This window comes from Rhinopithecus roxellana, chromosome 16 (assembly GCF_007565055.1).
Source record: "Rhinopithecus roxellana isolate Shanxi Qingling chromosome 16, ASM756505v1, whole genome shotgun sequence".
Classification (NCBI taxonomy): Eukaryota; Metazoa; Chordata; class Mammalia; order Primates; family Cercopithecidae; genus Rhinopithecus; species Rhinopithecus roxellana.
In genome coordinates, this window is record NC_044564.1 from 115,817,079 (window position 1) to 115,834,057 (window position 16,979).

Here is a 16,979-nt window from a genome sequence, read left to right on the forward strand (position 1 = left end):
AAAGAGAGAATACAGAAGTTACTAATATCAGATCAGGGATAGGGGAGCAATGTCACTACAGATATGACAGAAATTAAAAAGATAATAAGGAAATATTATAAACAACTTTATGCCAATAAATTTAAAGACTTGGATGAAATGGGCCCGGTGCAGTGGCTCATGCCTGTAATCCCAGCACTTTGGGAGGCCAAGGTGAGCGGATCACGAGGTCAAGAGATCGAGACCATCCTGGCCAACGTGGTGAAACCCCGTCTCTATTAAAAATATAAAAATTAGCTGGGCGTGGTGGCAGGTGCCTGTAGTCCCAGCTACTTGGGAGGCTGAGGCAGGAGAATCACTTGAACCCTGGAGGCAGAGCTTGCAGTGAGCTGAGATCACACCATTGCACTCCAGCCTGGGCAACAAAGCAAGACCCTTTCTCAAAAAAAAAAAAAAAAAAAAAAAAAAGACTTAGATGGAATGGACAAATTCCAAAACTACCAAAGGTCACTCAAGAAGAGACTGATAACCTAAATTGCCTTATATCTATTAAAGAAATTGAATCTGTGGTTAAAGCTTCCCACAGAGAAAACTCTGGGCCCAGATGGCTTCACTGGTAGATGCTACTAAACATTTACAAAAGAAATAATAACGGCCAGGTGCGGTGGCTCACACCTGTAATCCCAGCACTTTGGGAGGCTTAGGTGGGTGGATCACGAGGTCAGGAGTTCGAGACCAACCTGATCAATATGGTGAAACCCTGTCTCTACTAACAATATGGAAAAAAAAAATTTAGCTGGGTGTGGTGGTGTACACCTGTAATCCCAGTACGCAGGAGGCCGAGGCAGGAGAATCACTTGAACCTGGGAGGTGGAGGTTGCAGTGAGCCAAGATTGCTCCATTGCACTTCAGCCTGGGCGACAGAGAGAGACTCCATCTCAAAAAAAAAAAAAAAGAAAAGAAAGGAAAAAAAGAAATATACCAATTCTACATAACTATTTCAGAACATTGAAGAGGAGAAAAATAATTCCCAACTCTTTCCTTGAGGCTGATAATACCCTGATGTCAAAGTCAGACAAAGACATTACAAGAAAAGGAAACAATAGACCAATATGCCTCATACATATAGCTACCACAGTTCTCAATAAAATTTTAGTTCGACGAACCTAAGAATATATAAAGATAATACATCAAGACCAAGTGGGGTTTATCTTAGAAACACAAGGATAGTATAACATTTGAAAATAAATCAATATAATTCACTATATTAACAAACTCAAAAAGAAAACCCATTTGATCATCTCAGTAGTTGCAGGAAATGCATTTGACAAAAATCTAACTCCATTCTGATAAAAACTCTCAATAGACTAGATATAGAAGTTCCTCAACTTGATAAAGGACATCCATGAAAAACCTAGTCAACATCATACTTAATAGTGATTGACTGAATGCTTTTTTCCAAGGAGCAGAGCAGAAAGAAGTCAAGAATATCTGTCCTTACCACTTCTTTTCAACATTGTACTGGCAATTCTTGCCAGTGCAATAAGGCAAGAAAAACAAATAACAGGCATTCATATCAAAAAGGAAGAATTAAAATGTTTCGTTTGTAGGAGAAATGATTGTCTATGTAGAATAACCATTGGCATCTACAATAAAGCTACTAGAATAAGTGAGTTTAACAAAATCACAGGACACCTGATCAATATGCACAAATGAATTGTGATTGTATAAACTAAGCAATATGCATAAATGAATTGCATTTCTATACACTAATCAATGTGCACAAATGAATTGCATTTCTGTACACTAGCAACAAATGATAAGAAATGGAAATCTAAAAAGCAATACTATTTATAATAGCATAAAAACATGAAATACTTAGAGATACATCTGACATTAGATGTGCAACATATGTACACTGAGAACTATAGAACACTGGCAAGAGAAATTGAGGAAGACTTAAATAAATGGAGATATATACTGTGGGCATATGTCAAAAAACTCAATATTAAGATATCACATTTATTCAAATTGGTGTATAGATTCAACACAATTCCACTCTAAAGCTTATCAGGTTTTCATGTAGAAAATGACAAGCTGATCCTAATATACATATGAAATATAAAGGACCTAGAATAACTGAAACAACATTGAAAAAGAAGAGCAAAGTTGGCGGACTAATGGCACCTGATTTCAAGACTTATTACAAATCTGCAGTCATCATGAAACTGTGGTATTGCCATAAATGAACTAATAGATCAAAGGAATAGAATAAAAGGCCCAGACATATACCATACATATATGGGCAACTGTTTTGTTTTGTTTTGTTTTGTTTTTTGAGATGGAGTTTCACTCTTGTTGCCCAAGCTGGAGTGCAATGGCACGATCTTGGCTCACTGCAACCTTCGCCTCCTGGGTTCAAGCGATTCTCCTGCTTCAGCCTCCCAAGTAGCTGGAATTACAGGCATGCATCATCATGCCCAGCTAATTTTGTATTTTTAGTAGAAACAGAGTTTCTCTATGTTGGTCAGGCTGGTCTCAAATTTCCGACCTCAGGTGATCCACCCACCTCGGCCTCCCAAAGTGCTGGGATTACATCAGCCACCACGCCTGGCCTGGACAACTGCTTTTTAACAAAAGCGCAAAGACAATTCAGCAAGTACAAAATAGTCTTTCCTAACAAATGGTGCCAGACAAGTGATGCCTCATAACATATACAAAAATTAACTCAACCTGGTTCTTACATCTAAATGTAAAACTGAAAATTAAAACACTTCTAGAACATAGAAGGACGTCTTCAAGAACTTGATAAAACAAGGATTTCTTAGATATGATACCAAAAACATGACCCGTAAAAGAAAATGTGGTAAATCAGACTTCAACAACATTTAAAACTTTTGCTCTTCAAAGGACACTATTAAAAGAATGAAAAGACAAGTCACATACTGGGAGAAATTATTTCTGAATCATATATCGGATTAAGGATTTGTATCCAGAACCTACAAAGAACTCTCAAAACTCAATAATAAAAATAAGCAGCCCAATTTTAAAAAATGGGCAGAAGATTTGAATAGACACTTCAAAAAAAGTATACAATAGCAAATAAGCACATGAGAAAAAGATTAATATCATTAGTCATTAGACAAATGCTCATTCAAACCACAGTAAGATGCTATGGCACACCTATAAGAATAGTGAAGAGTTTTAAAAGACTAACCATACCAAGTGTTGGCAAAGACATGGAGCAACTGAAACTTTCACACTCTGATAATGGGAATTTAAAGTGGTACAATCACTATGGAATCAGTTGGGCCGCTTCTTTGAAAGTTAAGCATATCCCTACTGTGTAATCCAATCATTCCACTCATAGATATTTACCCTACATAAATAAGGACATTCAGCCACACAAAGAGTATACTTGAAGAGGCTTAGCAGCATTATTTATAATAGCCCCAAATTGGAAAAAACCTCAAATGTGTATCAGCAGGTGAATAGATAAAGTGTGGTATATTTATACAATGAAATATAATTCATCAGTAAATGGATCAACTATTAATATATGCAACAACATAGATGATTCTCAGAATAATTAGGCTGAGTGAAAGACGTCAGATAAAAAATAGTATAGACTGTGTGGTTTCATTTATATAAAATTATAGAAAATGCAAACTAATCTGCATGGACAGAAAATAGATCAGTGGTTCTTGGAGATGGGAGGGTAGGCAGGAAAGAAAGATTATAAAAGGGTGTGAGGAAACTTTGGGGCTATGGGATGTTATTGTCTTGGCTGTGACCATTATAAGCATGTGTACAGAATGTCAAAACAAATCAGATTATACAATTTAAATAGTACAGTTATCATCTTCAGTTTTACTTTAGTAAGACTGTTTTTAAAATTACCCCTTCTTTGCACCTGATGGGTGTATAGGAGACAGCCATCAGAGTGCAAAAATGAACAGTTAGGACATCTCGCAACTGGTTCTATGAAGCCAGTATTATCCTGATACCCCAACCAGAAAAAGGTGTCACAAGAAAGAAATCAACAGACAAATATGCCTTATGAATACAGATACAAAAATCCTTAATAAAATACTAAGAAAACCAAATTCAGCAATATGCCTAAAGGATTCTACACCATGACAAAGTGAGATTTATCCTAGAAATGCAAAGCTGGTTCAACTGTTGGAAATCAATATAATACACTATTAATAAAATAAAGGACAAACATTATACAATCATCTCAATAGATGCAGAAAAAGCATTTGACAAAATCCAACACCCTTTCATGATAAAAAAAACACAACAATCTAGGAACAGGAGGGAGCATCCTTAACCTGATGAAGAATATCTGTGAAAATCCCACAGGTATCATCATATTTAATGGTAGAGGACTGAACACTTCCCCCAAGATCAGGAACAAGCCAAGGATGTCCACTGTTACCACTTCTATTCAACATTGTACTGAACAAAATGATTAGAACTAATAAACCAAAGTTTGCAGGATATAAGATCAATACACAAAAAATATTGTTTCTATATATAACATACAAACATCAATTATATTTCTATACACTAGCAATGAACAATTCAAAAATGAAATTAATAAAACATTTCCATTTATAATGGCATCAAAGAGAATGAAATAGGAATAAATCTAACAAAAGAAGTGAAAGAAGCTGGGCTTGGTGGCATGTGCCTATAGTCCCAGCTACTCAGGAGGCTGAGATGGGAGAATCTCTTGAGCCCAGGAGTTCAAGTACAGCCTGGACAACAGTTCAAGACCCATCTTAAAAAAAAAAAAGTGCAAGACATGTTCACTGAAAAATTCAAAATGTTGATGAAATAAAGGAAAACCCAAATAAATGCAAAGACATCCCATATTCATAGATCAGAAGACTTAGTATGGTTAAGATGGCTGTACTTACCACAAACAGAGCTACAGATTAAATATAATGCCTATCAAAATCCAAGCTGACTTTTTCACAAAATCTGACAAATTGATCCTAAAATTCATATGGAAATGCAAGTGGCCCAGAATACCCAAATGTTGATCTTTAAAGAAGATCAAAGTTGGACAACTCACACTTCCCAATTTCAAAACTTATTACCAAAGTATAGTAATCAAGACAGGAATAAAACCTCACATTTATGTCCATTGTTTTTAACAAGAGTGCTAGGGCAATTGAATGGGAAAAGAATTCTTTTTCAGTAAACAGTGCTGAGACAATCACACAGTCACATATCACATACCAAAGAAGTAAGTTGGACCTCTGCTTCACACCACAGGCAAAACTTAACTAAAAATGAATTAGACCAATGTAAAGGCTAAAACTGTACAACTATTATTATTTTTTTTAATTTTTTTTTTTTTTTTTGAGACGGAGTCTTGCTCTGTTGCCCGGGCTAGAGTGCAGTGGCCGGATCTCAGCTCACTGCAAGCTCCGCCTCCTGGGTTTACGCCATTCTCCTGCCTCACCCTCCGGAGTAGCTGGGACTACAGGCGCCCGCCACCTCGCCTGGCTAGTTTTTTTGTATTTTTAGTAGAGACGGGGTTTCACCGTGTTAGCCAGGATGGTCTCGATCTCCTGACCTCGTGATCCACCCGTCTCGGCCTCCCAAAGTGCTGGGATTACAGGCTTGAGCCACCGCGCCCGGCCTACTGTACAACTATTAGAAAACATAAAAACACATTTTTATAAACTTGTGTTAGGTAATAGTTTCTTAGCTAAGACATCAAAGGCACAAGCAACAAAAGCAAAGTACATAGATTGGATTTCATCAAAATCAAAAACTTTTGTGCTTCAAAAGGCACCATCAAGAAAGTGAAAAAACTCACAGTAGGGGAGAAAGTATTTACAAATCATATATCTGATAAGGAACATGTATCTCTAATATATAAAGAACCCTTACAACTCAAGAATAAAAAGACAATCCAAATTTAAAATGGGCAAAGTATTCAAGTAGACATTTTTTTCCAAAGGAGATATGCAAATATCCAATAAGCATTTATAAGACAAATCAAAACCACCAAGAGAACCACCAATAGCTCAATAAAGCTATTATCTTTTAAAAACGAACAGGTAGAATTTAGATTAAATGGGACCCTCTCGAAGCCTGACCCCTCAGCCTACCTCCTTCAGCACTGGGTCTTGACCTGCCTGGTCTCATTGTATCCTTCCAGCCCCTTTGGGAGGGAGATGACATAGTATCCTATTTTACAGATGAGGAAACTGAGGCTCAGTAAAGGGAGGTGACTTGCTCCTGATCTTGTAATATAAGGCTAGGAGGTTCTAACTGATGGCTTTCTGCTCATGAGCTTGAAGGCCAAGTCCCAAGAATGTGCAATAATGGCAGGCTCCTCTGTCCCCGGGGGGCCCCAGCCTTCCCTTCTTGGCTCAGGCCCCAGCATCCCCCTTTGCCAATTGCTCTCTTAACCTTTTGCAAGATTGGGAGCAGAGGTCAGGAGAGGAGGCCAAAGGTTCCTGAAATTGTTCACACTGGGTTTGAATCTAGCGCAGTCCACAACATGGTGTCTGTGTGACTTTCAGCAAGCTCCTGCCCTCTCTGAGCCTGTTTCCTCATCTGTGAACAGGGGTTATGGTGTGTCCCTGGGTTGATGTGGGAGCATGGAAGTGTGGCGGTACAGGCAAAACATCCAGCACATAACAGGCCCTCAGCGAACTGGGTTATTTTTAGGGGATCCTTCCTTAACAGAGCTTTTCAGGGCCGTGGGAGGAGGCTGCGGGTCCTGTTATTCTGTCCCTTGAAGACCTGGGACAGGAGCTCCTGAGTGTGCAGAGCCTCCCCTGTGGAACTCCTGAGCCGGGCTCTGCTTTCTCATCTGACAGAGGTCACAGGCTCCCCTCGGAGCACAAGTGGACTGGCAGCTATTCTGTGGGCTGTTCACACTCACTTGATTGCCTCACAGAGGAGTCACCAATATCCCTGGAGAGGCTGGGAGGGAAAAGGCAGGCCCTGAGGCCCTGGGTGGCTGGCGGGACATGCTCACCATGACCTCACTTGCTCCATCACTTCCTGTTCTCCCCGCAGGGCGACTCTGGCGAGATGGGCTTCCCAGGAATGGCAGGTCTCTTCGGACCTAAGGTACGGACTCCCACTGCTCACTGTTCCTGTGGGGTCCTATCCATCCACCCCATTCATTCATTTATTCATTCAACAAATATTTATGGAGCACTGAAAACATTGGCTGGAACACAGCCAGAATCAGGCACGAACACCCTCATCCCCCAGTACTCCAGCAGATCTAGGTTCCAAGCCGTTACACGATTACCTGCTCTGTGCCTTGTGCAAGTCACTTAGTCTCTCTAAGCCTTGGTTTCCTCATCTGTAAAATGGGAGCAATGACAGTAGAAGACTTGCAAAAATAAAGACCAGAGGCATATGCCGCACAGCACTGAGCCAGCACACTGCTGGTACCTGCTGAATAATTGTAGGTGTTTCTTACTCCTTCTGGGGCCTCTCAGATAAGGCCTCTCTTGACAGGGAGGGCAGAGGTTGGCAGACTCTAGGAGTGAGGGAGCTGTGGGGGCCTTTACCCAGCGACTGCCAAGTACAGACAGCCCTTTCTCCGCTTCCCACAGGGCCCCCCTGGAGATATCGGCTTCAAAGGCATCCAGGGTCCTCGGGGGCCACCTGGTTTGATGGTGAGTCCCCTCCCTGCTGTCGCAGCAGAGATGATTGTTCTAGGCCCAATCTTCATCCTCCTCGATTCTTGAGCCCTCTCTGCCCACAGGCTTGGTTCCCACCTTCACTCCTGCCATTCTCGCCAGCTTGGCCCCCATCCTTCCCTCCTTCCACTCTTGAAGCCCACCCCAGGCATGCAGGAGGGGCTCAGGAGATGCATGGCCTGGTCTCCGTTCCACTCCCTTGCGATGCTCGGGCAGCTCTCCACACACTTCCCGGTGTCTGTTCCCCAGGCCCTGGAACAAGGACACATGAGCCTTTCTGTCTCCTTTAGGGAAAGGAAGGCATCATCGGGCCCCTCGGAATCCTGGGACCTTCGGGACTCCCGGTATGTGCAGGGGTTGGGCAGGAAGACTCCTGGGTCCCCTTGCCTTCCTGGCTCCAGATTGACTCTGTGACTCAGTGCCAGTCTGAGCTTCAGTTTCCCCATCTGGAAATGGGGCTTCCCCTCTGGGCCCTGTCTCACTGGGCCATGGTTTGTTGCAGGGTCCGAAGGGTGACAAAGGCAGCCGTGGGGACTGGGTAAGTGGATGGGCTGGGGCTGAGGGGCACAGCACTGCAGGGGTGGGGGAGGGGTGGGCTACCAGGGTGGGGCCATGGCTCAGCCAGGTTCCCTAACTCTCCCCTCCTTCTGTCTCCCTCCAGGGATTGCAAGGTCCGAGGGTGAGTGGGCTGGGCATGAGGGCTGTGGGGCAGGGCATGGGGCGGGCAGCCTGCGTTCTCCTCCTGGTGGCACATTCTCTCCCTCCGGACCTCTGTCATCCCGTCTGTGCCAGAGGAACCATTGTCCCAGGGTCCCAGGTCTGCTTGAGGAGGGACTGGGATGGGGAGAGATGAAGACCCTGTGGACCAGGGCTCATTCCTCTTCTCTTGTTCCCCCAGGGTCCTCCCGGCCCCAGAGGGCGGCCCGGCCCCCCGGTAGGTAACTGAGTGCTGGGTGCATCTTGGACTCCTGGGGTGTTCCTTTGAAGGAGACTCAAGGCTTCACCAGCAGACTAAGCCTTGACCCTGAACCTCACAGGGTTCACATGCTTCTTGTAGCCCACAGACTCCTAGGAGAGTATAGGACATCCCCCAAACATTCAGTTTTCCCTACGTGGGGTAACGCCTAGGGGCCAGGCCCCCAGAAAAGCATAGACCAGCCCAGTGGGGCCCATCAGGCCAGCTTGGCAGGTCCTGCATGCTTTGATGGCCTCCCCGGTCTCCTGACACACTTCCAGATTACAGCACACTGTCCCTGTCATTTGACTGACCCGCTGTCTTCTTTTGCAGGGTCCTCCAGGGGGTCCTATCCAATTGGTAAGTTGGAAACATTCTCTTTTGCCTACTTGGGATAAGGCCTGAGAGGTTCGGGGGGAGAGGTCGCTGGCCCTCTCTGGCCCTGGTGGCTAGAGCCCTAAGCTGGGTCTAGGGATGCCCAGGTCCTTTTGTCACTTCATACTGGAGACTTGGACCTGGAAGCAACAGAAACAGCCCTGGGCCAGGAGGCAGGAAACCTAAGTTTTTGATGTGCCCCTAACTGAATCTGGGAAGATGGTCCAGCCACTGGGTTCTTGGCCCTACCTGTGTACTCCATACACGTAGGCTGATTGCAAGGGTTCGTACATCTCAGATTATGAATCCAAAGAGAGTTGGGGCCGGGCATGGTGGCTCATGCCTGTAATCCCAGCACTTTGGGAGGCCGAGACAAGCAGATCACCTGAGGTCAGGAGTTCAAGATCAGCCTGGCCAACAGGGTGAAACCCCACCTCTACTAAAAATACATAATTCGTCAGGCATGGTGGGTGGCACCTGTAATCCCAGCTACAGGAGAGGCTGAAGCAGGAGAATCACTTGAACCCAGGAAGAGGAGGAGGCTGTAGTGACTCAAGATGGAGCCACTGCACTCCAGCCTGGGCAACAGACCAAAACTCCATCTCAAAAAGAAACAAAAAACAAAAAAACAAAGAGCGTCGGGTCAGGGGGCGGATTGGGGCCCCTGCGTTCCTCCCTGGTGGCCACTGTGGCACTGTCTGAGAGCATGACACCTCCCAAGCCCTGTGACAAGTTCATCCACATTTTACTATTGCACGGTAGCTAGATGACTATTACCATCAGGCCCCGAGAGTGTCCCAGGGCATGGACTGGAGGAAAGACTGAATGGGCCAGGAGCCCTTGAGCCATGTGTCACTCAGAAGCTCTGCTCTCCTTATGCCTGCTCTCACTGCCCCTCCCTCTGCACCGTCCTCAAAGACAGAGTTACAGCCCTGGCCTCTCCTCTGCAGCCTTCCCTTGTCCTTCTCATCAGTAAGAAAGGCAAGGAAAGGAAAGTGAAAAGATCCAGGAAAAACAGAAAATTAGAGGATTTTGCATGTTTTTTTTTTGAATAATCACTACTAATACTGATTGAGTGCTTGCTCAATGCCAGACACCATTAGAAGTGCTTTTTTTTTTTTTTTTTTTTTTTTTTTGAGACGCAGTCTTGATGTGTCACCCAGGCTGGAGTGCAGTGGCATGATCTCGTCTTACTGCAACCTCCTCCTCCCAGGTTCAAGCAATTCTCCTGCCTCAACCTCTCCTGCAGCTGGGATTATAGGCATGCACCACCACACCCAGCTAATTTTTGTATTTTGGTAGAGACGGGCTTTCACCATGTTGGCCAGGCTGGTCTTGAACTCCTGACCTCAAGCCATCTGCCCACCTCAGCCTCCCAAAGTGCTGGGATTACAGGCATGAGCCACCGCGCCCGGGTTACAGGTGCTTTTCATGTATTCACTCATGTGTTCCTTTCAGCAGTTCTTGTGAGGGAGTTTTATTATCAGGTCCATTTTCAAGATGAAAGAACTGAGGAAGGGAGTTAAGTAGCTTTCCCCAGATTACACAGTTAGTAAGTGTCAGGTCTGGGATGTGACCCTGAGGAGTAGCTCCAGAGTCCCTGGTTCTGGACCCCAGGCCTGAGCTTTTGCTGTTTTCATGGCAAGACCACAGCTATGTCTCTGCCAACCCCGGTGGTAGGGCCAATTGGGGGTGCAAAGTTATATTAGACCATTATAGTGCGAGCCAAAGGAAAAACATGGGGACTGGGGGCATAGAAAAAGGGGGCCTCCCTCTTCTTAGCCTGGAGTCAGAAGCTTCGGGAGAGGCTTCCCATCACAACTGATATCTGTAGGATGAGTCTAGGGCAGCTTTTCTGAGACACAGCGCAACTGACATTTGCATAATTCTTTGCTGTGAGTGACTGTCCTGGAGGATGTTTAGCAGAATTCCTGGCCTCTAACCATGAGATGCAAGTAGTACCCCCTCCCCCAGCTTGAACAACAAAACTGTCTCCAGATATTGCCAAATATCCCCTGGAGGGGGCATCATGGCCTCTCCTTGAGAACCACTGGTGTAGGAGATAGCCAGATGGTGCATTGAAGGGAGGCAGAAGTCCTCCAGGCAATGAGAACAGCATGTGCAAAGGCCCCATGGCCAGATGGAGCATGGTATTTAGGAACTTAGAAGTACTATAGTGTGGCTGGTGCCAGAGCACATACGAGGAAGAGGAAAGAGACATACATGGCTCAAGGCCACAGTGTTCAAACTGGGTCTTATAACCATGTTGAGGAGTTTGAACTTAATCTTGAGAGCAATGGGGAGCTGTTAGTATGTGGGGAAAGGGAATGGCAGGGTCAGCTTTGACCATCTGCAAAGAGAGGAAAGACCGAGAGTTCCGAAGAGGACATATGACTTGGCTAAGATCCTGCCAGGGAATGTGGCCCTGGGGCTCCCGCTTGATGAGTGTGGAGAACCCTGGGGGGCCACGATGCATACCCTGTCTTTTCCCTGCCCAGCAACAAGATGATCTTGGGGTAGCTTTCCAGACGTGGATGGACACCAGTGGAGCATTCAGACCAGAGGTATCTCCAGGGGCTCTCCCCACCGGGATCCCTTCCTGGGAGAAACACAAATAGATAATGGCCCCACATGTGGTCAGTGCCCTCCACATGGCCTGCATGGAGCATTTCAGAGTCCTGGTCTTGGTGGCATCTCACATCCACAAATGGGGGTTGGTACTGAGGCTCAGAATGGGCAGTGAGTCCAAGGTCCCATGGCCAGTGCAGGCAGAGCAAGGCCAGAAAGAGGCCCTGAGCCCTTGAGCTTTCTCCGGAGGCCTCTCAGAGTCTCCGAGTTCTTGCTGGCTGGAGTCAGGCAGAGAAGCTTGCCCACAGCCCACAGCAGCTTCCCAGGGCTCACTCCCATGTTTCTTCAGGAGCAAGAAGCTCATGGTTAGCCCACGGGGCTCTGCTAAGACCCTGGCCTATGGTCAGCTCAGCTCCAAGACTCCAGGCTGAGAAGGGACTCCTATGTCCTCTAGTCCAGCCTTGGCCTGGAGCCCCCTTTGCGGCCTTGCCTTCTTCACATGATGGGGAACTTGCCCCCAGCTCAGACCTCCTACGAACATTTCTGTTTGTTCCTTGTGCTGGATGCTGAGACAGATGGATGGCCAGTCACAGCCTTGACTTTCACAGGGCTCACAGTCTAGGGTGGAGGACAGCGTGGATGAGCCCCCTACCATCTATGTGGGGAGGTCCACTCTTTCCTGTGGAAAGAGAGGGGGACACCCAGGATCCAGTGTGGCTGGAGAAGGGAAGCATTTCCTTCCATCTCTAGAGGCCAGTGGTGCCGCACAGGAGAGTGCTGACCTGCAACATCCTTAACAAGATGAAGGAAAGTGGCTCAATTTATCAAGCATCTCCTACCCACTCTGCATTGGCGGTAGAATAGAGGCTTATTTCTCGTGCACATAAAAGTTAATTGACTTGTTGATGAGAGACTTTGGCTACCTGCCAGGGGCTCTGCCCTCTTCCTCTCCCACTCATGGCCCCCAAGGTCACTCCACACCAGGGGGAGGCACCACCAGGGAAAAAGAGTGTAGAGAATTGTGCAGGAGGGTCTCTGGGCCAGGCCTCTATGGGGCTGGCATCGCTCCACTTCCATCCCGTTGGCTAGAGTACAAATAAGGCTGGAAATGTAGTCTGTCCAGGCAGAAGAATTGGATTGGGTGAGCGGCTGCTGGTTTCTGACACACGTCCACACATGCGTGCACACACATGCACACACACACATGACCTCTGCCACCCCCAGTGTAAGGAGGTTTTATTTAGCTCTGATTTGTAGCTCTGGAAGCTGAGGCTTAAGGGAGAATTCTGGCCAGGGTAACCCTGAATGGCCGGCTCTTTAGCATCCGTTGTCTGCTCCTGCCCCCTAGTGGAGAACTGCTCCCTCTCTGAGCTGAAGTCCTCCCAGCGCTTGTGCCTGCTGGCCCCAGTCCCGTCTCCTGGTGCCTCACAGAGACCCTGGCTCCCACCCTAGGGGACCCCAGTGGGGGCTGTGTGCTCCCCAAGTCAGCTCCCCCCAGCACCTCCCCTTCCTCCACAGACAGAGATTGGGGGCTGCTTTGCAGATAGAGATTGGAGGCTGCTGCCGAGTGTTCCATGCACCCTCGCCTGCCTTATTCACAGGGCTCTGCCTGTCCCGTATCAGAGAACATGGTCTGACCCTGAGCTCTTTTCAAGCCTCTGAGCCATCGTGATAGCCCCTCCTCCTGCACTTTGTCCCTGGCCCATTTTCTTATCTGCAAAATAGAGAGAAGCCCAACCCCTGCTCTAGCCATGACCGTGGAACCGATATATTTCCCAGGTCATGAGAACCTGGGGCTGTGGAGGCTTGGACCTCAGGCTGGACGAGGACCCTAAGGTCCCAGTGGCCACCCTCTCCTCATGACAGGGTTACAGCTATCCGGACCGGCTGGTGCTTGACCAGGGAGGAGAGATCTTTAAAACCTTACACTACCTCAGCAACCTCATCCAGAGCATTAAGACGCCCCTGGGCACCAAAGAGAACCCCGCCCGGGTCTGCAGGGACCTCATGGACTGTGAGCAGAAGATGGTGGATGGTGAGAAAGCTTCCTGCCGGGGGTGGGAGCACCTGGCGTCGGGGAGCTAGGGCAGGTGGAGTATTTGATTTCCGCCTCATTCTGGCTGAGTTTTTGTCCTCGGCGAGACAGATACACTGGCAGTCATTTATTCACTCAACAGTCACAAAGTCTCACAATATACCAAACTTTGTGCTTCCTGGGGTGGGGGGAATACAGAGGAGTGGTCCCAACCTTCCAGAGCCCCCAGATCCACATGCTGGGGATGACCATTTCAGTGCAAAGAGACAAGAGCTCTGGCAGAAAAAGCCCCTGAAGCTGCAAGAGTCCTCACCCCCGGGGCCCATCCTGTCACAGGCTCCTGGGTGAGCCAGGATTTTCCCCCTTTCTGAGCATGAGGACTCTCCTCTGTCTTGTGTGAGCTGATGTGGTGCTGTGAAGGACCAGCTGAGCCAGACAGATCTGAGTTCCAATGTCAGTCCTGCCTCAAACTGGGTCTGTGAGCTGGGGCAAGCCATGGCCCCATCCCGAGCTACCCTTGCCTCCTGTGCACAAGCGGCTGGGTCTAGATGGCCAGTTGTTCCACTCTTGAGCTGCAAAGCCTTTGGCTTCCTGAGAAGGCCAGTGGGGAAGCCAGATGTGAGCAGCAGCGCTGCCCGATGGGATAGGAGCCCTGACTCCTACCCTCCCCTGGCCAGCCCTAGGAGGAGCCCTAGGCCTGAAGAATCCATTCCACTAGATGATCCCCAGTCCCTTGTGCAAGTGGCCTAGCCTCTCTCAATGTCAGTTGTCTCCTCTGTAGAATGGATACCTCCCAGTAGCAACATAGGCAAGTACTTAGCCCTATGACCCCCTTCTTGGGGCTCTGCCAGCTCTGAGCTCTGCCCAGAAGGTTTCCTTCGATCTCTTGGTTGGAGGAATCCCTTTTCTGCCCACTCACCCTGACTTCATGCTCACCTGGGGCTCGGCAGGTCACAAGATGCAGGGTCCATCTGCAGAACCAAGGTCTGGGCTCATCCCCAGATACGTGCATCACCTCCATCCCACACTGCAGGTACCTACTGGGTGGATCCAAACCTTGGCTGCTCATCCGACACCATCGAAGTCTCCTGTAACTTCACGCATGGTGGACAGACGTGTCTCAAACCCATCACGGCCTCCAAGGTACCCATCAGCTCTCGCACTGCCCCTCAGGCTGTCTCTCTCTATCCCCAGCCTGCCCTGGCCACAACCAACCCAGGTTCTGTTCCGAGCTGTGCCTGTCTTACTGCATGCCCTTGGGAAAGTTTTCTCCCCCTTCCGAGACTCAGTTTCCTTATCTATAAATTGGGAGTGAGTCGGACTAATCTGTGGTTTCCAAACCCTTTCGAGTCATATGATGCTGATGATTCTTTCTTCAAATAGAATCTTCTGCCTGATATCTAAAGCAGAGCAGTTGGCCAAGCTGGCCTGGCTTGGGGAACCATGAATCATCAGCGTGAAATAAAAGAGAAAACTGGCGTGATGTTCAGCTGAAGCATGTTGCATGAATTGTGTATGCAAATACTTAACTCATGTTCAGTGCCTGCGTGCCACGTGCCTGTTTCTGGGCTGAGCATTTTAGGTGGTGGAGGGTCACTGAACAACACACCAAGGCAGGTGGCACATGGGACCTGACAGCTCCCTTGCACAGGGGTCCTCAGTGGACTGTGGGTCTGTAGTTCCACTAAGCCTTCTGAATTTGGGGGCAATTTATGCCACAGTGAGAAGCTGCTCTGGCTTCAGGGGAAAGGAATCCTCCCATTTCATCAGCCACAGCCCCTGGGAGATGGCTTATGCCGACTGGGTCAGACTGACAGTTTGAGAATCTCTAGGAGAGGCAGCCAGCCAGTTGCCAGGTCTTTGCTGGGTCCCTATCATGTGCCAGACCCTCAGCCAGGACAGGGAAGTCAGACTCGAAACTGCCCCTTCGGCCAGAGCTCACTGTCCAGCAGGGACTTGGTGACCTCCACAGGCTCTCTTCCCTGGTGACTTGAAGGTTTTGGGGTCACACGGCAAACCTGCCTAGCAGAGGGGTGAGGCTGGAGTTGGCGCCTGGTTGGCAGCATGAATGCCCGACTGGGTCACCTTCCCCATTAGAAACAATGGCAATGAGAGGCCCTGGCTCTGTGTGGGAAAGCCCTGAAGCCATAAATCCTGCCCGGTTGTTTGTTCTCAGGCCTGCCATTTCCGGCAGCACCCCACCCTACCTCACAGGGGTCTTGGGGCTTAGGAAGGGTCTAGAAAGCACCTCTTATTTCCTCTGCACTCCATGAGCCTCTCAGCCTTGGTCAAAACCCTCTCCCTCGCTGAGCCCCTGGATCCTGGCTCAGCCCAAAGACCCCCGATACAGTAGGGGAGTGGATCAGATGACATCAAGACCTTTGAAGCTCTGGCTCTGGACTCAGGCAGGCCCTTCCCGCTTACACAGCCAAGAACCTGTGAGACCAGCTCACGCAGATCTTAGTTTCCCTGTCTATCAAGGGGGCACACGTCTGGGAGCATATCAGGAAATGCTTGCCCAGAAGGGGCCTATCCCTGTTCCCTCGTTAGAGAAGCAGAGAACTCTTGGTGTGTGTGTTGCGGGGGGCGGGCAGTCTGAGCTGCTCACTGCCGTTGCTTCTCTACAGGTCGAGTTTGCCATCAGCCGGGTCCAGATGAATTTCCTGCACCTGCTAAGCTCTGAGGTGACCCAGCATATCACCATCCACTGCCTTAACATGACAGTGTGGCAGGAGGGCACAGGGCAGACCCCAGCCAAGCAGGCCGTGCGCTTCCGGGCCTGGAACGGACAGATTTTTGAAGCTGGGGGTCAGTTCCGGCCTGAGGTGTCCATCGATGGCTGCAAGGTAACTCTGAGAGCCCCTCCTAGACCTCTCATGTGGGGACAACTGGAAAAACACCTGTTTGGAAAAATGTGTTTCTATTATAAGATTATATCTAACATTTTATACTATAATATATTAATGTGATAGATATAATTTTATCTTTGTGTAATATAACAGTTTTCTAAAACCGTTTTTATTCACTTTCCTCTCTGGGAAGTCTGAGGGGAGGTCTGGGCTGGTAAAAATTCTTCGGGCTGGTAGATGTTGTGCTTACTTGCAAGGCTCTTTCAAAGAAGATATTCTTCTCCCTGCTCCCACCCTAGTCAGGCTAATTTCTTCTCAATGTATGTTTTGGTCATTTTTCATATTCCCTGAACAGGGTGGGTTGTCAGGGGAAGGGAAGACAGAAAGTTGAGAGGAGACAAAAATCAGTTTTATAGGACTAAACAAAACTAAGAATACTACACAGTGTTCATGAGGATGTGGGGAAACCAACAATCTTGCCTGAAGCTATTGGAAAAAAAATAAATTGGTAGAGGCTTTCTGGATAGCAG

General features: G+C 47.7%; 1 protein-coding gene across 5 annotated transcripts in view; it reads left to right on the plus strand.

Moving 5' to 3' along the window:
• COL27A1 (collagen type XXVII alpha 1 chain) overlaps positions 1–16,979 on the plus strand; it is a 159,753-nt gene that overhangs the window by 140,252 nt on the left and 2,522 nt on the right. For 2 of the 5 annotated variants that reach the window (XM_030920179.1, XM_030920180.1), the window contains 11 exons: positions 7,030–7,083; positions 7,581–7,643; positions 7,958–8,011; positions 8,170–8,205; positions 8,329–8,346; positions 8,566–8,601; positions 8,956–8,982; positions 11,496–11,561; positions 13,432–13,600; positions 14,634–14,743; positions 16,228–16,446. In XM_030920179.1, the coding sequence (XP_030776039.1) occupies positions 7,030–7,083; positions 7,581–7,643; positions 7,958–8,011; positions 8,170–8,205; positions 8,329–8,346; positions 8,566–8,601; positions 8,956–8,982; positions 11,496–11,561; positions 13,432–13,600; positions 14,634–14,743; positions 16,228–16,446 (852 nt within the window). Of the gene's footprint in view, positions 1–7,029; positions 7,084–7,580; positions 7,644–7,957; positions 8,012–8,169; positions 8,206–8,328; positions 8,347–8,565; positions 8,602–8,955; positions 8,983–11,495; positions 11,562–13,431; positions 13,601–14,633; positions 14,744–16,227; positions 16,447–16,979 lie in introns of those variants that run through there. The other 3 variants (XM_030920181.1, XR_004054043.1, XM_030920182.1) reach the window with 3 other exon arrangements.